At 54.8% G+C, this 18,240-nt stretch overlaps 8 protein-coding genes across 8 annotated transcripts; all 8 read left to right on the top strand.

The window, feature by feature from the left end:
- Positions 1-355: 355 nt before the first annotated feature.
- N7482_000091 (uncharacterized protein) lies at positions 356-604 on the top strand (the record flags this gene model as incomplete). Its single annotated transcript, XM_056682216.1, has 1 exon — positions 356-604. One exon carries the CDS (start codon positions 356-358, stop codon positions 602-604), a length of 249 nt encoding a protein of 82 aa, XP_056545822.1.
- Positions 605-1,447: 843 nt separating this feature from the next.
- N7482_000090 (uncharacterized protein) lies at positions 1,448-2,510 on the top strand (the record flags this gene model as incomplete). Its single annotated transcript, XM_056682215.1, has 3 exons — positions 1,448-1,484; positions 1,516-1,583; positions 1,641-2,510. The coding sequence occupies 3 exons, from the start codon at positions 1,448-1,450 to the stop codon at positions 2,508-2,510; spliced, it is 975 nt and encodes a 324-aa protein (XP_056545821.1).
- A 1,869-nt stretch (positions 2,511-4,379) lies between these two features.
- On the top strand, positions 4,380-6,036 carry N7482_000089 (Glycylpeptide N-tetradecanoyltransferase; the record flags this gene model as incomplete). The annotated part of the gene is made up of 3 exons (XM_056682214.1): positions 4,380-4,885; positions 4,977-5,760; positions 5,839-6,036. The coding sequence occupies 3 exons, from the start codon at positions 4,380-4,382 to the stop codon at positions 6,034-6,036; spliced, it is 1,488 nt and encodes a 495-aa protein (XP_056545820.1).
- A 1,517-nt stretch (positions 6,037-7,553) lies between these two features.
- N7482_000088 (uncharacterized protein) lies at positions 7,554-8,039 on the top strand (the record flags this gene model as incomplete). The annotated part of the gene is made up of 1 exon (XM_056682213.1): positions 7,554-8,039. One exon carries the CDS (start codon positions 7,554-7,556, stop codon positions 8,037-8,039), a length of 486 nt encoding a protein of 161 aa, XP_056545819.1.
- A 2,678-nt stretch (positions 8,040-10,717) lies between these two features.
- On the top strand, positions 10,718-11,670 carry N7482_000087 (CFEM domain-containing protein; the record flags this gene model as incomplete). The annotated part of the gene is made up of 4 exons (XM_056682212.1): positions 10,718-10,804; positions 10,888-11,065; positions 11,133-11,335; positions 11,392-11,670. The coding sequence occupies 4 exons, from the start codon at positions 10,718-10,720 to the stop codon at positions 11,668-11,670; spliced, it is 747 nt and encodes a 248-aa protein (XP_056545818.1).
- An 843-nt stretch (positions 11,671-12,513) lies between these two features.
- On the top strand, positions 12,514-13,773 carry N7482_000086 (carnitine:acyl carnitine antiporter; the record flags this gene model as incomplete). The annotated part of the gene is made up of 5 exons (XM_056682211.1): positions 12,514-12,762; positions 12,825-12,873; positions 12,955-12,971; positions 13,040-13,653; positions 13,725-13,773. 5 exons carry the CDS (start codon positions 12,514-12,516, stop codon positions 13,771-13,773), a joined length of 978 nt encoding a protein of 325 aa, XP_056545817.1.
- A 1,152-nt stretch (positions 13,774-14,925) lies between these two features.
- On the top strand, positions 14,926-16,131 carry N7482_000085 (uncharacterized protein; the record flags this gene model as incomplete). Its single annotated transcript, XM_056682210.1, has 2 exons — positions 14,926-15,078; positions 15,184-16,131. The coding sequence occupies 2 exons, from the start codon at positions 14,926-14,928 to the stop codon at positions 16,129-16,131; spliced, it is 1,101 nt and encodes a 366-aa protein (XP_056545816.1).
- A 607-nt stretch (positions 16,132-16,738) lies between these two features.
- On the top strand, positions 16,739-17,538 carry N7482_000084 (putative ubiquitin conjugating enzyme; the record flags this gene model as incomplete). Its single annotated transcript, XM_056682209.1, has 3 exons — positions 16,739-16,895; positions 17,060-17,152; positions 17,282-17,538. The coding sequence occupies 3 exons, from the start codon at positions 16,739-16,741 to the stop codon at positions 17,536-17,538; spliced, it is 507 nt and encodes a 168-aa protein (XP_056545815.1).
- Between the last annotated feature and the right edge of the window lie 702 nt (positions 17,539-18,240).

Below are 18,240 nucleotides of genomic sequence, written 5' to 3'. Positions count from 1 at the left end.
CGAGGAGGACCATCTCCGCAACAGACATGGCATGCTAAACATACCCAATCGACTCGAGAAGCCCTATCTGCAGGGTTGAGGGGGGCACAAACTCTGCAATTAGCAGCGTCTCTGCACCAAGGAACCTTATTCCTGCGGAGGAGACGGGGATGACGCAGCACGCCATGGTGGATGCTTCGGCCAAGGCTTTCCGGCGATCTCTTGTGCCAGAGCTTGTCGGGTTCGTCCGGGGGCATCGGTTGCAACCGTTTGGGCGCCAGCCGAGTAAGACATGAAAGTCTCGGCGGTTGGGGATGACCCACTGCGAGCACAGCCGCAACGCCGATCCCCCCAGGGGATGCATACTGCATCCTCTATGGGCTTTCGGTCTCGGGCCACGAACCCAGCGAGAGGAGCGAACCTCTGCGGGGCGAGGGAAAGGGCCAGGAATGAAATCGAAATCGAAATCGAAATCGAAATCGAAATCGAAATCGAAATCGAAATCGAAATCGAAATCGAAATCGAAATCGAAATCGAAATCGAAATCGTCATGAGCGGGCATCAGGATGAGGCGTGGAGCCAGAGCCCGGTGAAGCCATCCCAGAAGGGTTCGGGCGAGAGATGATATATTGATATTGGGTATAGATTGATCCAGCGTAGAGGTACCAATCATTAGCTCGGTTTCCCACAGCTGGCCGTGAAACCAGCGTATTCCCCAGTGATCCAGAGTTGGAGCCCGCCCAAGTCCCAGAAACACGCCCCCCCAAACCCGCCCGACCAACCAGCGCGAAGTGGTTTGCCCAAAGTCACTGCGAGGCCCACCAATCACCGCCCCCCGCGCTCGGGAGGAAAAGCTTGCCCAATTCTAGCGACGGGAACATTGGCCGGAAATAGTGTGACAGATGATGATAGAATGATGGTTCAGCCTGGAGGAGTCCTTCCCTAGCCATACTTCGTACCAAATCCACTGAACACGGGGACTGTGCCTCTGTACAGTCTCCCCGTCTACACTGCCAGGCATCCACATTCCGCCTTGTAGGGCCCCCTTTAACCTCTTTCCACGCTATTCTCCGCCATTGTTCGGACCAAAGCTAGCTGCACAGCGGGGCTCCAATCACAAAGCACTGCCCCCAACCGCCCAGAGTCCTTGTTCCGGTCTCAAGGCTTACTCCTCTTTGCCGTATATTATTTGCATGATTCCTCGTCCGACTTGCTGATTCTTCTTCCTTTCCCCCCTGCTTATTACAGCGAGGCTTCCCCTCGGCTCTCCTCCATTCTACCTCGACCCATTTCTCCTCATTCTACCCTCCGTCTGGCTCCGCCCCGCCTCGAGCGCCCTCAACCAACCTACACGCCTTCAGTCTGCTCGCTCGATCGTCCCATTTCATCCACGCTCGCCCCTTCTCTTTTTCTGTGCCACGCCTCTCTTTCATTTTCCCTTTTCCGATCGGTCTGGGCCTGGTTCATCATGCGGCTGCATTCGTGGTCGACCCTCTCCGTGGTCGGTGCGATTGCATCGTCGATCCCCCTCTCCAGCTCTCACGAGCTCCATCTGCCCCTATCTTCCGTCGCTCAGCCCCGAACACGATGCCGATACCTATCTGGTATGTTGTCCATTCTGTCCCTGCCGCCGGAGATCGGGGCACTAACGTCCTATCCAGTCTCTCACCTGGGCCGTGACCAACGGCTCCCTCTATGCCAACGAGGATCAAATCTTCCCGCCGACAATGTCGATGCAACTCCATGCGCCTCAATTCAGAGGCCAGGCCCAGTCGCGCGTAGGTGACGATGACCTGGTGCTCTTGTATGCGCTGTCGGCCCGGCCGCTTTCTTCCGAGGAAGTTGGGGCGACCTCCCAGATTGTCCGCGTGCGCGTGGACCTGATGGACCCCCAAGGAGCGCCGGTCACGCCGAACGCGGTCGTCTTGGATCTGCTCGCCCATCCCGACGGCAGCCAGCGTATTACGCGCATCCGGATGGAGCCAGGGCAAGGCCATCGCGCCGGCCATGACCGCCCCTGGCACATGAAGTTCTGGCAGACCCAGATGGCAGCCATCGTCAACTACAACAAAAAGCACCCGGAGAACCAGCCGGCCTCGGCCGCCCAGCACGCGCACAATGCGACGGAAGACTCGACGCAGTCGCGGCCGACCGGCGCCGCCCAGACAGACGATGGCAGTGAGGAAGAAACCCAGGTCGGCTTCATCTTCTCTCCCTACTGGTCGCCCTCGGCCTACTCGCACCCCGGCCACCGCCACGGCCGCCCTCATCACCGCGACCATAGTTTTATGCGCCTGATGCGCCCCGTCATCCTGCCCGCCGTCCTGGGGGCCGCTGCGGGCCTAGTCGCCTGCTTGCTGGGCTTCCTGATCGGTCATCTATGCATGTCCCTCTCCGTCCGTCTCGGCCTCCGCAAGAAGAGGCAACACCGCCGGTCCGGGTCCGGGTACGTGGAAGATGGGACGCGCGGAGAGAAATCTAGCCTCGTGGTCCCGGAGATCTACGTGACAGATTCCGATTCGGATGCTTAGATTGACGGCAAAAGCGTGACATTTCAGGCGCGGCGCAAGGGCTGGGGGGTTTTTTTCCGATTTGATTTTATTCCGGCGCATTCCCATGCATGACTACCATCACTTTTCTTTTTGTCCCTTTCTTTTCTTGTCTCTTCCCATTCTCTGTATCAAAAGAACTTTTTTTTTTTTTTGCATGGGCACGGGCAAGACCTTGTCCTGAGGCACATGCGCGTAACCAGATCCAAATCACACTTCCGATACCCCACATCCACTCTCATGCATCCATGTAGCCATCAAACGCCCTATCTCACAAGCAAGGCCGGCTGGCCCAATGGCAAGGCGCTTGACTACGAATCAAGAGATTGCAGGTTCGACCCCTGCGTCGGTCAATTTTTTGGCTCTCTGGACTCGGCTCACTGATAGGTGGGATGGTGGGCAACCCGAATTTTTTCTGTCCTCGGTCCGAACGGATCAGACGACCCACCAGGCCCCATCGGAGGCAGATAGCCCCTAAACCGACTTGAGATGTCTCACCGGTATTAAGCATTGTCTGACTTTCTTTTCGATAGTAGCCTGTGTGGATCATGCTTATTTTAGCACCTCGATACCACCCTAGCCCAGTGATGTCTCATCTCGCTTGAGTAGTAGAGAGCCAAGACATTGAGCAGACTCGGCCTGTGGGGGGTTGCCAGACCCGCCGCACGCCAAGTCGACTAGCAGCACACCCATAAAGCTTCGACAGAGTATGTATGCGCTCGTCGATCTCGTGCTGTAACAGTGACTGTTGCATTGTCTCGTGGGTTGGTCCAACCCAGGGGTTCGGTGTGGAACACGATTAAGCCCGCGCGCGATAGAACACAATAGCGACCCAGTGGATACTGTGTAGAGCATGAAAATTGGGCAAATTAAAGTTTCCTGTGTCACTACTGTCAAAAGAAAACCTTCATGGAAATGAGATGGGGGGATATTGCGTCCTTGGCGGGGTCGATTGAGTGGTGACCCACGTCGCACCCATTAAGCGTTGGTGGTTCCCAAAAAAAAATTTGTACGCGCTTTGGTTTTGCCCATTTCAATCGCAATGTTAAAAACTGCGCGATCGGGGTGGTTGACTTTGGCCGCGTCGCTCGGTCCGGTAATTTGGTTGCTTGACTTAATTTTGCTGCCTACTGTAAGGCTATATGGAAGGTATCATCTGACCTGACAGCTTACCGCTTACCCAAGCCGTAAAGAGAATGATTGCTAGTCTAGCCCTCGGTAAGGACTGGGTCCGGTCCTAACTTTCAGAACCTGTTCCCTATAGTTTATAATTATACAAAGACCTTCCTTTTTTAGCTATATAAATCAATAGTTTAGCTATATTTTTTAAGATTAGTAAATACTATTTTAGTTTCTATATTGCTATTGATAAAATAGGTAAATAAGCTTATATTAAAACCTTGTACACTAAAATATATAATCCCACTATAAATTCGAGTACATCAATAGTCTAGTAAGGAGATTAGGGAGGGGAGGGATAAGTATTTTATTAGTTTTATAGTTAAAAATTAATATTGGGATATAGATATTTTACTCTTATCTTTATTATCTAGTATTCCGAAATGCCTATCTCCTTATATAAAGTTATTCCTACCCTGGGGAGGTCTTACAGTATCTACTTGCAGGGTAACGAGATGGCCTATCGATTATGTAAGGAGGAACTAGTATAACTAGTTAATCTAGAATAAAGACTAACTCATACCTAAGGAACTAGGAAGAGATAAGGAGATGTAGGATTTTTTACACTAGAGAATCTTATCGCACTCGCGATTGAATCATTTCCATACCTAGGGCCCAATTTTCTCCCCTCTTCCGCTCCCTCTTCTCCCCCCATGCTAATCGCCCACCACGATGTCCAACCTTGGGGATCTCAATGGCAAGAGCAAAACACAGGCCTCCGATATCGACAATGCAAAAGCAACCAAATTGTCTGGTAAGGAGAGCACCCCGAAAATCGCGGAAGCGCTGCTGAAGAGCAGCCCCGCCTTAAAGAACGTGCTGGGCGCGATAGACAAGGACAATGCCACGTCTCGCAAGATAGATACCACCCATCTATTGACCGGACCAGGGGTGGGGGGAACGAACCAGAAAGACATGGCTTCATTCAAGTTTTGGCAGACGCAGCCGGTGCCTCGCTTCGACGAGTCTGACGGGGTCAGCGATGGACCGATCAAGATAATTGACTCCGAGAAGGTATCAAAGAAGCCCGATTCGCTCATCGACGGTTTCGAGTGGGCGACCCTTGACTTGACGAACGAGACGCAGCTCCAGGAGCTGTGGGATCTGCTGACCTATCACTATGTGGAAGACGATGACGCCATGTTCCGCTTCAGATACTCTCAGTCGTTTCTACACTGGTACGTTGGCGGGAGTTGATGGTGCTACCGTGGTCCCCGTATCAGGGGGGAAGTGAAGATCAAACCATGGTACGCATGCTTATACATATAGGGCTTTGATGTCTCCCGGCTGGAAAAAGGAATGGCACGTCGGCGTGCGTGCGACCAAGTCTCGCAAGCTAGTCGCGTCCATCTGTGGAGTGCCTACGGAGGTCCGCGTCCGGGGCCAGAAGCTGAAGGTCATAGAGATCAACTTCCTTTGCATCCACAAGAAGCTGCGGTCCAAGCGGTTGGCCCCCGTTCTGATCAAGGAGATCACCCGTCGCTGCTACCTGAATGGAATCTACCAGGCTGTCTACACTGCCGGTGTACTTCTGCCCACCCCGGTGAGCTCCTGCCGCTACTATCACCGTTCCCTGGACTGGCTGAAGCTGTACGAGGTCGGCTTCTCGTCGCTCCCCTACGGCTCAACCAAGGCCCGCCAAGTTACCAAGAACCATCTCCCGAGTAGTACGTCGACCCCGCGGCTTCGTCCTATGGAACCTAAGGACATCGACGCTATTCATGATCTGCTAGAGCGCTACCTGCGCCGCTACGATATGAACCCGGCGTTCACGAAAGAGGAAGTCGTCCACTGGCTGGTGCACCAAGAGAGCTCCGGGAAGGAGCAGGTGGTGTGGTCGTACGTGGTGGAGGATGCTGAAACGCATAATATCACCGACTTCTTCTCCTTTTATAGCCTTCCGTCCACTGTGATCCAGCACCCGAAACACCAGGAAGTGCGCGCTGCATACCTACACTACTACGCCTCCGAAACCGCCTTCACCAACGACATGAAGGCTCACAAGGACCGGCTCCTTATGCTGATGAACGATGCACTTATTCTTGCTAAGCGGGTAAGCCCACTTATCTTATTCATTAGAGTCCACTGCTCGCCTTATTTGTCGATACTAATCACCTCCTGTGTCTGTCAGGCCCACTTCGACGTCTTCAACGCACTCACCACCCAGGACAACCCTCTCTTCCTCGAACAGCTCAAGTTCGGCGCAGGTATTAGCCAGCTCCACTTCTACCTGTACAACTACCGGACGACCCCTATTGCCGGCGGTATCAACGAAAAGAATCTCCCGGATGAGAAGAGGATGGGAGGTGTTGGTATCGTGATGCTGTAGGCCTGCATACAGCCTCGATCAGCGCTGGACCGCGAGGTGTCTTTTCTTGCCTATGGACTGAAGTCTGTTATGATTATCAAATAAAGGTGCCATGACTCTTTTTTCTTTTGCCTCTACATTACGCGGATGAAGGGCACTGATGGTCCTCGATGTAATATTGGTCGTATGAGCGGGGCTGATGGTGGAGTTGCTGGATGATGCTGGGATAGACGGGACGGCGAGTGTGATCGATTTCCACGACGACAACCCGCTGAAGGACGTAACGCAAAAGGAGACCCGGCTATTGAACCAGAGAGTCAGCGAGGCCAACGATAGTTTCTCCAGACCAAGCACAAGAAACACCCTCTTTCTGAGTCGATTGTTGATTCAAAAACTCACCAATTTGCTGGAGAGCAGTGCCTACATCGGAGATTGAGCTCTTGGTGGCTGAGTCAATCCAGGCTCACTGCGACGTGACCACGGACTGCGTTACGGGAACAGTAATCCCGGTCGAAAAGGTTGCGGTTTCCTGCTTCTCCACCAAGGCATTCAAGTCATTCTGACGGTCCGCTGTACCGAAACAAATACTGGTATGATAGAATGATCCCCAAGAGAATTGTACAAGCTGAAATCCAGAAGCATCGTCTGATTGCAAAGAGCAAGTCTTGCACAGAATGATAAGCATCCAGCTGACCGGATCATATCCTGCATCACTGGCCGTCGCGGTGGCCTGCCCCAAAAGCGAAGCGAAATGGACCGCATGGCGGTCTGAGAAAGTAAAATTCAAGGAATGAATATAACAATGAGAGTAATGACTTAAAAGAGAGTGAGTGAAGGAAATGTAGCTTTCAAACTGTTCATGTGAAGACGTTGACTCCGTTTTGTAGTGTCGCCCTCGCCACCACCCGGGATTAGTTGAGGCCATTCCAAGCCGTCCATAGTCCGTCAAACATCGGATTTTGGTCATTTTCAATCACAGTAACCTCAAGAACCCACCTGGATCCTTCCGTCCGACAGCCGAGCTCAAATTTGAAATCTCCGAAGAGCTATACCACCACCAGGAAATTGTTTCGGCGACATGCGACGGCCCATTTGATACAAGCACTGACATAGCCCGCAGCTAACACGCCGTAGGGCCTCCTCCAGGGCAGTGACGGCTGGAGGCTGCGAGTGCGGTATCGACTAGTATCGATTGCATGGATTGAAAGGCATATTTCAGCAGCCGCTTCTGGAGGAAGGCAGAAATACACCATCTTGAGAGCGCCGCCACGGAGGCTTTGGATTTTTTCATTTTTTTCATTTTAAAAAGGCACATGACCTTGAAAACTATTTCGAATCCCATCTCTTCTCGGGAGCATTTGAGGTGTCAGTACGGTTTCTTTGCTAGAGCTCTTGATGAACAAAGTCGAAGTCTCATAGGATGCAGGATTCCTGCCGTTATATTATTCCAATCTGACTATTGGTAACCCACCCCACGAGACCCAAGTTGAGTTGGATGCAAGTAGCGGGTATCTCGAGATCACGGCCACCAATGCAACATGGTGCAAACAGTCTTTTTTGAGGTCAATACCTCTTCAACGTACCAGTTCGGCAACGAGAATTTCAATGCCACATCCACCTGGGCTGATGTTTTCACTGGAGACTTTGGAAATGACAATGTGACGATAGAAGGTGTTACACTATCAGCTATGGACCTGGCCGTTAATTTCGGCTTACTCCCTGATCATATTCTTGGCCTGGGCTATATTGCAGGCAAGACATCAGATGTGCCGGCAGCGATTCTTCAAGCCTTGATCGAGAGCGGGTACATCAAATCAGCTGCATATAGTCCATGGGTGGACGGGCCGACGGGGACCGAAGGAACTATTCTTTTCGGTGGAGTCAATATGGCGAAGTATACTGGTGGACTGCATACTATGTCTATCCCGGCATCCAGTGGGATACAGTACCTCCCTGTGGCCGGCTTTAGATTCAATGGTGTCGCTGACATTCCTCCCGGACGGTATTGTGGAGCAGATTTATAAAGACTTGGGTGGAATCGATACCGCAACGCTACCGGACTGATGAGCCTGCGTACATGAATACCGACTAATTTCACATCCGAAGGGACAGACTCAGAAATTCCGACAAAGGGGTTATACGCATAGAAGGCGGCTTGCTGCATATCAGCGCCAAACTATCTAGATTTGATGGAGGAGCTGGTGCCTTCATTTTTGGGATATTTCTGGCCTCGCATGTGATGTCTCACATCGCCTATTGTGACTTCTCCTTCCCCTTTTTTCCTCGTCCATTCATTCTGTAGAAATCCTCGATTGGCTTAATTTACTTCGGTTCCCTCGCTGGCTTTCCGGCTTCGGCTGCTGTCATGATAAATGAGACCAATATGAGAGGCCCCGCCACTGGAGGATCCTGTGCGGAGTATACGAGCACCGCATGGAAAGCACCGGATTGCTGCATGCACAGATAGGAGGGGTAGCACGCCTCGATGATGCTCTCTCTGGCACTTCACGTCCATCGCGTGCTATAAGAAGTGAGCCCCCCCCGAGAGTCTCGATCGCGCTCGCGCAGCAGCTCGCATCGAGCTTCCTCGAGTCTCCAGCGGGCCGTGAGTCGCCAGAGGCGAACGGGCCCACCTCGGTCGTTGCGGAAATGATCCCGCCAACTACTCCTTGCGTGGGTCGTGGCGCGTCTAGAGGTTGGACCGCGTCCGTGGAAGCAGGAGTTGTCGACGGCGGGACAGCTGAAACGCCCAGGGGTCTGGTGTTGCTGCCAACCAGCCATGCAAGGTAGCTGTCCTTTTCCCTGCCCTGGTAACCTAACTGCCTTGACCGATGGGGTGTGACAGCTGCGCGTCAGAGCCAGAGGGTTGGGAGACGTCGTTGCAGGCAACCGCCGAACACAGCGCGTGCACGGGTGCGAGTAGATGCATCTAGTCTGAGTCTAGACGCACGCGTTGCAGGCCATTTGACGCGTGGCGGACCTTTAGGGTACACGGGATGGATCGGTGATGGATGGTGGGCTGGTTCCTCCAGCGAGATGGAGGATCGGAATACGGTGTAGGAAGTATAGGGCAACACAGCAGGACAAAACAGCAAATTCCCTGCTGCGAGGGCAGCGAAGCAACGAATAAAACCAGACTTAATGTCAACCAAGGTGAGACAGACAACAAATGAACCTGCATGTCAGCCGCGTTTTCTGGGGAGGTAAACAAGCCTTCGAGTACGTCGTGTATTCCGAGCTTGTTGCCTGGGCATTGGGTATTCATTAATACTGTAGGCTACTGTAGGCTACTGTATGATGTCGCCGGAGCAGTATAGAGGGTGGCAACGTAGCAGCACCTCGGACCCGAGCTCTTCAGCTCTTCAGCTCTTCAGCTCTTCAACCCACCAGCCCACCAGCCCACATTAGCCGTGCGGTCTCCACTCATTGACCTGCTTTCTTTACTCTTTACGGTGTGGCTAACCTCAGCCACACTGGCGGTGACTCCGGGAAATAAGTGACGAGGGCAGTCCCAATTCATCACAGAATTCAATAGCGCGATCGGGAGGTCTCCAGCGACTATTCGGTCTTGGGTTCGGGACTTGGACCCTTTGGGGATGGAGTGGTCGATCACCCAGCGCCACCCTGTGCCTGGTTTTCTCTCTTCCTTTTGTGACTTATGACGAGGCACTCCAGCTCCGTCACTCCGGCGGACATTCCACCATGACGGCCTGCAATCAATTTTCGCGGCGATTCCTGGGGTAGGCCAATCAGACCCAGCAACGCGCGCACTGAGCACTGCCCTGCCCGCGATTGCCCCAATGCTGAAAGGCTCGCTTTGCTGTACCTCGTCCTGCGTCCTGCGCGATATATCCACTGGGAAATTGGAATCATACTCGTCTCGCCCAAGGTTCCAGCTTTCGTGCTCCTCCCCCCCACACCCTGGGAAACCCTCCAAAGTCAAATCCCGAACCCCAAGGGACTTCGCGACTCCACTGGGGCCCTGGCTCCATCGGACGAGCCTATCAGATCGACAAGGATCGACCGCGAGGACGCAACTAGGGCGTGAAATTCATCTCCGCTGGCCGATCTATCCCTGATCGAGCTTTCAGATCTCGGTGCTTCCCCAGCACTCGCTCATCCTCGGGGACCCCTGCAACACGATGACTTCATGGAGGTTCGCAGCCTCCTTGGTCGCCGGGCCCTTGAATGCTGGTCCCAGCCACGTTGGCTGGGTAGCACTAATGCAGGAGTAGCAGCCAGCAGAAGCAAAACAGCGCCAGCAGTCACCGCCAGAGAAGGCAATCCACACAGCTGTTCGACCGTAGGGGATTTTTGGGGGGGGGGGGTTGGGCGCGAGCTTCGCTTGCCCCAATCCTCCTTCCATTTCGAATGGCTTCCTGACCGAGGTGCAAAGCAGACTCAGAGTCGTGCTAGTGTCCTTGGCCAGTGCCCACTTGCTGCCGCAACTCGCTCCCCTTGGCCGGTCTGATAGGCTTCTTGCAGATTGATTGTTTGGTTCTGAGCTAGGGTTCCTCCTGTACCAGATCTTCATCTGCCCGCACCCCTAGGTGCTTTATATAAGACCCTGTGCCGAGCCCTGCAAGTGATCCGCCTTTCTCCTCCCTCCCTCTTCTCTTGTCCCCATCCCCTTTACCCTTGATACCCACCTGCATTCCTGAGATAACTTGGAATATCTTCCTAATTCATACCATCCATCACGATGAGGTCCTTCTCGAACGTTGCTCTGGCTTTGCTGGCTGCTACCAGCATGGTCGCTGCTGCCGACATCTCGGCCTCGGACTGCGCTGTACGTCTTACCTGCCCTGCGTCGCCATTGATCTGGACCTAGATCATGTGAAGAGGCCGTACTAATATGTGGTGACGGTAAAGCAAATGTGCATCAACAACATGAACGCCAAGGCCGGCGATCTGAACTGCACGTCCGGCGACATGGCTTGCCTGTGCAACAGCGAGAACTACCAGTACGGTATTCGCGACTGCACTGCGCAAGCCTGCCCCAAAGACGATGCCGCTACTGTTGTCCAGATGGCCCTCGCCCAGTGCCCTAGTATGTCACCCTGACACCTCGCTCTCAGGGTAGGAAATGAATTATATCGCTGACCATGTTGCTGCAGGCGGCTCTGGCTCTGGCTCTAGCTCCAGCTCCAGCACCTCCTCGGGCTCGGCCTCGGGCTCGGAGACCACCACTGGATCCAGCAGTGAAAGCACTGGCACTGGCTCCGGCAGCAGTGCGACCACCACCGGCTCCGGCAGTGAGAGCACTGGCACTGGCAGCGCTGCGACCGGCACCAACTCCACTGGCAGCGGCAGCGGCACCGTGAGCACCCAATTGGATTGCTTGACTCTTGATTCGGCCTGCTAATGAAGTGATAGATGACCGGCACTAACGCTATTGGCACCGGTGCTTCCACCATGGTGACCACCACCACTACTGGCTCCGGCTCTTCTGCGACTGAGACTACTTCCGGCTCAGGGTCGGGCTCGTCCACGGAATCTGGCTCTGGCTCTGGCTCTGGCTCCGGCTCTGGAAGCACCTCCACGGACTCGAGCTCAGCCGCTCCCTCCACCAGCACCGGCGCTGCCCACCCCATGGCCACTGTTGGCAGCGGTGTCGTTGGCGCTATGGGGCTGGCTGCCTTCCTGGTGCTGTAAGCATCGGCTGGGATGTTATGGTCGCCTGGACCGACCGGGCGGCCAGTGTATTTTCAATGTGGGTTATGGACTACGACTCGTACTCTGCTACGGAGTCCTCTATGATATACGGTAGTTAACTGTGTAATGTCGATATAATGAAGTCATGCTCCACCCTGGCACGTGCTGGGGTCTCACGCATGTGATTGCGGACCCCTTTTTTTATGGCGGGAGGCTGTGGTTACTGCATATGCGAGCAACTTGTATAGTAGCCTGTAGTAGTGCATACTCTAATTCAGACGTGGTCCATGGGACCGTAAGACATGACGCAGCGGCCCCCAATGAACACTTTCCATCTTTCCGGCGGGGAAGCGGCAGCGTCAGGGCTGACTTTCCCGTTCATCCGGAGTGGCGCCGTCCGACAAATGAGGCGCACATTGTCTGCAGCATGAACACCTCGACACGCTCTAAAAAGCGCCCAAGCCCGCCTCCAAACTGCCTGAGCCAGAAAGGACATACCAGTGTCGGGCACATCAATGGTGGATCGATCCAGCAGCGGCCATCTGGTTTCTCCGCTTCCGAGCCGAGGCACATCGCAGTTGTCCGGGGAATCCCAAGGCCCAAGGCAAGAGGGAGCCGCCGCTCGGCTTCGGTCCGCATCGCTAGGCCGATCTTGCGTCCTCTTTTTTGATCATTTTTCCATTCTGACTCTCCACCACGTCAATTCTCTTACCCCTTCTTCTACCATCTCACCTCCGCCCAACCCTCCTTCCTCTCCCTCTCCGCCTCCCCACCACCCCCCGCGCCCGTTGAACTCGGGATCTCGAAAACTCCCCCGCGTGACCGCCCGACCGCCACGCTACCATGTCGACCTCCACTTCCCCCGCACAGGAGCTCAAGGAGGAGATCAAGGCCCTTGAGGCGAAGACGGTGAACCAGACCATCCAGCAGATCCGCTCGCTGGCCGCGGGTGCCGCGGGTGGTCTCTGCGCCGTGGTCGTGGGACATCCCTTCGACCTGGTCAAAGTCCGCTTGCAGACCGCGGAGAAGGGGGTCTATGCGGGCGCAATGGATGTTGTGCGCAAGACTGTGGCCCGCGAGGGATTGGCCCGGGTAGGATATCTATCCCCAGGAGGGTGGCAGAGGAGAGTGACGCTAACTGGCGCATGATGTAGGGCTTGTATGCCGGTGTGTCTGCCCCGCTTGTGGGTGTGACTCCGATGTGTAAGTAAATCCAGATCAACTCCAATGGCTTTCCAGCGGGCGGCCTGGTCGAACGATGTGCTAACCTACCTTCCGGTATAGTTGCTGTTAGCTTCTGGGTATGTCGTGAACAGTCGGGTCTCGATGACCGAGACGAGCGTGCGCTGATTTCTAACGCAACCACTAGGGTTACGATGTGGGCAAGGGCCTGGTCGAGAAGTTTTCGACTGTGCCGGTGGTCAACAACACTCCGCAGTACTCGATTGCCCAGATCTCCACCGCTGGGTTCTTCTCCGCCGTCCCCATGACCCTGATCACCGCCCCCTTCGAGCGGGTCAAGGTTCTGCTTCAGATCCAGGGTCAGAACCCACCCCCACCCGGCCAGAAGCCCAAGTATTCCGGTGGTGTGGATGTTGTGCGCCAGCTGTACAAGGAGGGGGGTATCCGCAGTGTGTTCCGCGGCAGCGCCATGACGCTGGCCCGTGATGGCCCCGGCTCGGCCGCGTACTTCGCGGCCTACGAGTACATCAAGCGGACGCTGACCCCCAAGGACGAGAATGGCAATGTGACTGGCGAGCTGTCCCTGACCGCCGTGGTGACTGCTGGTGGTGCGGCCGGTATCGCCATGTGGATCCCCGTTTTCCCTGTCGACACGATCAAGTCCCGTCTGCAGAGCGCACCGGGCAAGCCGACCATCGGGGGCACTATCCGCTCGGTGTATGCCAGCGGTGGTTTCAAGGCTTTCTTCCCTGGTTTCGGCCCCGCGCTGTGCCGTGCCGTGCCTGCCAATGCGGCCACCTTGTACGTTTCTCCCCCGTATCCCTGCGCAATATTAACGATTCCCTGAAACTGACGAAATTTTCTCTTTCTAGCCTGGGTGTCGAACTTGCCCACAAGTTCATGAAGAAGCTCTTCGACTAGACCCTGACCTTTGTTTTCTTGTTTCTTGTGTGTATATATCTCCTTGTTTTGTGGGTTTCTTTGCAGCGTTGGTTCTCGTCCGCGGATGGACGGCCGCGATGGTTGAGAGGACCGGCCGATTGGCTTGCATGGATCTTTTTTGGGTGCGATTTCCGGGTCAGAGATACACCCGAGGTTTCGTTTGTGTCCGGGATTCTTTTGTCTGTTGTATAGATCGGGTTTCATATACCAATCTGTGATTGCATCCAATTCGAACGTGCCCTGGGGGTTTAGGCGAGGTAGTTCTTTTCTGTCCTTGTTTCCGGAGTACCATAGAGCTATGCAGATGATTTCCCCGATCGCACGTCATGATGAGGAGGCGGGTTGCTGATCCGGCCTGACTCGGGCTAATCCCTAACGAGACATTTTGTTCGGCTAAAAGATGGATAGATCGAAAGTGGGGAAGGGTTCATCGAGGACTGGGTTCTCGCGATGGTTCCGGAGGATAGACGGAAGGAACCGCCCATTGCCTTTGGGGGCAGCCCGCACGGCCCACGATTGGCTGGGGCCACGGTGGCGCACTGCAGTCAGGGCCCTGCGCTGGCTTGGGATAAGCGCCGAGGCGTGTGGTGCCAGGCTGCCAGACGGCCAGACAGCCAGATGGCTCGAGTGCTCCGGATTGGCCCCCACTTGAGAGCCATCTATCTGGTCGGGACGGTCGGAGACGACCAACGCCGACGGTTAGGGGGGCTTCTATATTTACTTTTTTTTTTTTTTTTTACTCGGGCTAAACAGAAGCAGAAGAATGCCTTCACTCCGTATGATTTGGGGAGAGGGTGATCGAGGGTTCACAGGATACTTGTTGCCGCACAATAACAATATGTACCTCAGTTTACCGGACAAGAATGACAAGAATGACAAGAATGACAATGAATTCAGAGCCGAGCAGAGGGACTCCCTGCAGGGAAAAGTGGAGATGCGAAAGGAGCCGCCACATCGCCCAGGGCGGTGCTGCCTGCTTTGGCAATTGGTCGTTTTCGCTTTTAGTCGCAGCCTCGTCTTATTTAAAAGCAGCCTCCGCCCCTCTTTGGTCATCTCCCTCCACCTCTCCTGACCGTCGGGGTTTTCATCGGATTTCTATCCAGTTTATCATCCAGGTTGCTGGCTTCCACCATGTCGTCCATCGTTGGCCATCTCGCGCGCCGGGGCGCGGAGTTTGCCTCCACCCAGTTGAAGAACCCCGAGGAGCAGCCTCAGCAGATGTCGGGGGCCCTGATGGCCCTCATGGTGGTGACCATCCTGGTCTTTGCATGTGCCATGTGGGCTGTACGTGCTTTCATTTCTTTTTCATTTTCTCCTTTTCGGGGTTTGGGGAGATCTCCCAGCTACGACGGGCTGGTTCTGCATGATCGAGACTGACCACATCGCTAGGTGGAATACACATACGGCAATGTCGTGGCCACCCTCGCGGCCATCGAGGACTCCAACCCGGATGTCTATGTTCGGATCGACAACACCTCCGAAGAGGATCCCATCAAGCCATTCGACCCCAATGAGCCCGAACACGCCGATGTCCCTCGTCCCCGGCCCATCACCAGCGGCCTGCGCACTGCCGTCAAGCATCTGCGTGCCCGTGCGGGCTTCTGGTCCCGTTTCCGTGGCCTGGCCATGTACCTGACCTACGGTCTGGCCCGGGCCATCATTTCGGGCTTCATGCCCATCCCCACCAGCTCGTTCATCGGCCAGTTCTTCGCGCAGTCCCTGGTCAGCCTTCTCCTGGCCACCTGGCAGATGGCCTGGGTCCACATCGTCATCTCCGAGCCTTCTCCCAAGCGCTTCTACCAGCGGATCCCCAGCTTCCGTACCTGGATCAAGATTGCTCCCGCCGCGGCCCTGGGGGATATCCTGACGGCGGCTGCCTTCTTCTTCCCCATGGCGATCGCCGGCTTTGCCGGCTGGATGGAGACTGTCCAGGGCCAGGAGAACACGATGATGGGCATGTGCCGCTTCTTGGCCGTGTCTGCCATCCCGGCACTGCTCGCCTTCCTGATCTCCATTCCCGCCCGCGTCATCTTCACCCGTGTCGCTGCCTCGATGTTGCCCGAGGAGGACGAGACTATTGTGCCCTTTGACCGCTCCTTCGGCGGCAAGGTCCAGCCCCAGATTGTGGGCGGGAGCGGCAAGATTGGTCTCCTGGAGGCCTGGACCACCTTTGACTGGGCCGCCCGGGTTCGCTTCGCCAAGGTGATGGGCAAGACGCTGGCTATCGAGCTTGCTCTGGGCCTGCTGGCCGGGATCCTGCTGGCCGTCCAGATCTTCACCATGGCTCCCAGCGCGGTCCACCAAGGCGAGGGCTCTGCAGAGCCCTCTCCCGCGTAAACCAATTTCTCTTTGAATCCGATCGTTGTGACTGTTGTGTCATTCATTGACGGATGGTACTCGTAGAAGAAATTCTCGGGGACTGTCTCTTCCTTTACGGATCCCTTTCTCCTTCTGCGCTTTCTCTTTCCTGTCTTGACCATAGCCCCTGTTTTTGATCGTTTGTTCGGATGAATATGCACGCGTTTTGTGATGCCCTATTTGCCGTATACTTTTCGTCCCGTCTCGGCGAGAGTGTCTGAGAGACATGAACTAGGAGATGAATGGTCACCTAAAACCTGTCTGCTTCTGGATATCTAGTAATGGATTATGTATGAGACTACTGGACTGCCCTCAACTACTGTAGTTGAACATCAACAGTTTTTAACTTGCCAAAAACCAATCCGTCGATCGAACTGCTCCGCCCAACCGCCCCGCTCCCCTCCCCGCCGGCTCTTCGCCCCCCCCCCCCTCCTCACCGCCTTCATGTCTTTCTTGGGCCTGCGAAGGTTCTCCCCCCTCACCTGCGCCTCCTTTGATCCTCCACGACAATTTGCTTTTGCTCCTTGGACGCCCTCTCACCTATATTGCTGAACCCTTGCCTCCATTTCTCCATCGACCCTCCACCATGGCGACCTCTCCCGCCGGCCGCATGCTCTCCCGCCAGCTGCAGCAGATGCAGTCCGATAAGGACATTCCCGGGATCAGCTGTGGTTTGGTCGACAACAACGTCTTCGAATGGGAGGTCATGCTGATGATCTCGGACGATGTGAAGTTATATGGCGGTATGGCTCGACCTTTTTCCCCCATTCCCCGAGTGTCTATGGTGGTGGTCGCTCCCTGTTTCTGCCCTCGGTCCTTGTCGGGACGGTGCGAAATCTTCTCGGTGGAGCAGGCATGAGGGCAAGAGTATAGATCGGATTGCTAATGTTTCTTTCTTCGAGTGCAGGTGGCTTCTTCCGCGCTCGCCTCTCGTTCCCAACGGAGTACCCCCACATGCCGCCCAAGATGAAGTTCGAGTCGCCTCTCTTCCACCCGAACAGTAAGTAATCGTCATTCCGATGCCTCGTGGACTCGAGGGACCAGTTGATATTCGATCGCCCGGCAGAGTCCCGACCGACCGACTGAATCTATGCCCGAATACATCAAGCTAATGAATACATCGCGGTAGTCTACGAGAACGGTGACGTCTGCATCTCCATCCTGCACCCACCTGAGGAGGACAAGTTCGGCTATGAGTCTGCCGCTGAGCGCTGGTCGCCCGTGCAGACCCCTGAGACCATCCTGCTGTCCGTCATTTCCATGCTATCGAGCCCCAACGACGAGAGCCCCGCCAACGTGGAAGCCGCCCGGTTGTGGCGTGAGGACCCGGCCGAGTTCAAGAAGCGCGTTCGCCGTTGCGTGCGGGAGAGTCTGGGGGAGGATTAAATGAATTTCTAAAGCTATCTCTCTTCCTCGCTCTCCCTCTCCCTCTCTCTCTCTCTCTCTCTCCCCCCTCTTCCATGGTGCATTTTGCTGGGTTGCGTCGGGTCATGTTGTCTTATTATTATTTTCCCTCTTCGCTCTGGATTTACTCCGGGGTTTCTATCTCTAGGATTCTTTGCTTTTGCTTGCTCGTGGTGTTGTTCTCCTGATTGCATGATAGAGCGAGCGCTTATTGGGACCTTTTATTGGACGGAAGGTTGGGGAGGGGAGGGGGGTATTATATTTTATGTGACTTGCACGAATCTGGGTGCCTGGAGTTCAACTTTTTGTTCTATTGTGGGCTATTGGACTCTTGTTTGGACTCTTTCTCCCCTTTCCTTTGTTTCGTTCATTGGCTGAAACTATGCTTTCTCTCCCTCTCCGGGCGTAATCTCGTAGCATAATGTTGGCAGCATGGGGACCAAAGCTTGTGCTCAACAATGAACGGAAATGGGTTTAGCAGATTTGATTCCACGTTGGTTTATATTTTCTAGGATGCGAAGAGTGTGCTCTCAAAGCCATCCAGTGTGTCTTCATGCTGTGGTCAGGGTAATATCACGACGGGTCCAATTCTATCAAATGCAAAATCAAATGCGAACTGGGACCAGCAAGAGCCAAAATGCTAAAAAGAACAATTATGATTGGGGAACGTATGGGCGAGGAGAT

Source organism: Penicillium canariense (assembly GCF_028826845.1).
Source record: "Penicillium canariense strain IBT 26290 chromosome Unknown utg000001l_segment0_segment0, whole genome shotgun sequence".
Lineage (NCBI taxonomy): Eukaryota > Fungi > Ascomycota > Eurotiomycetes > Eurotiales > Aspergillaceae > Penicillium > Penicillium canariense.
Note: the sequence above shows the minus strand (reverse complement) of the source record. Positions and strands in the feature narration are given on the sequence as shown.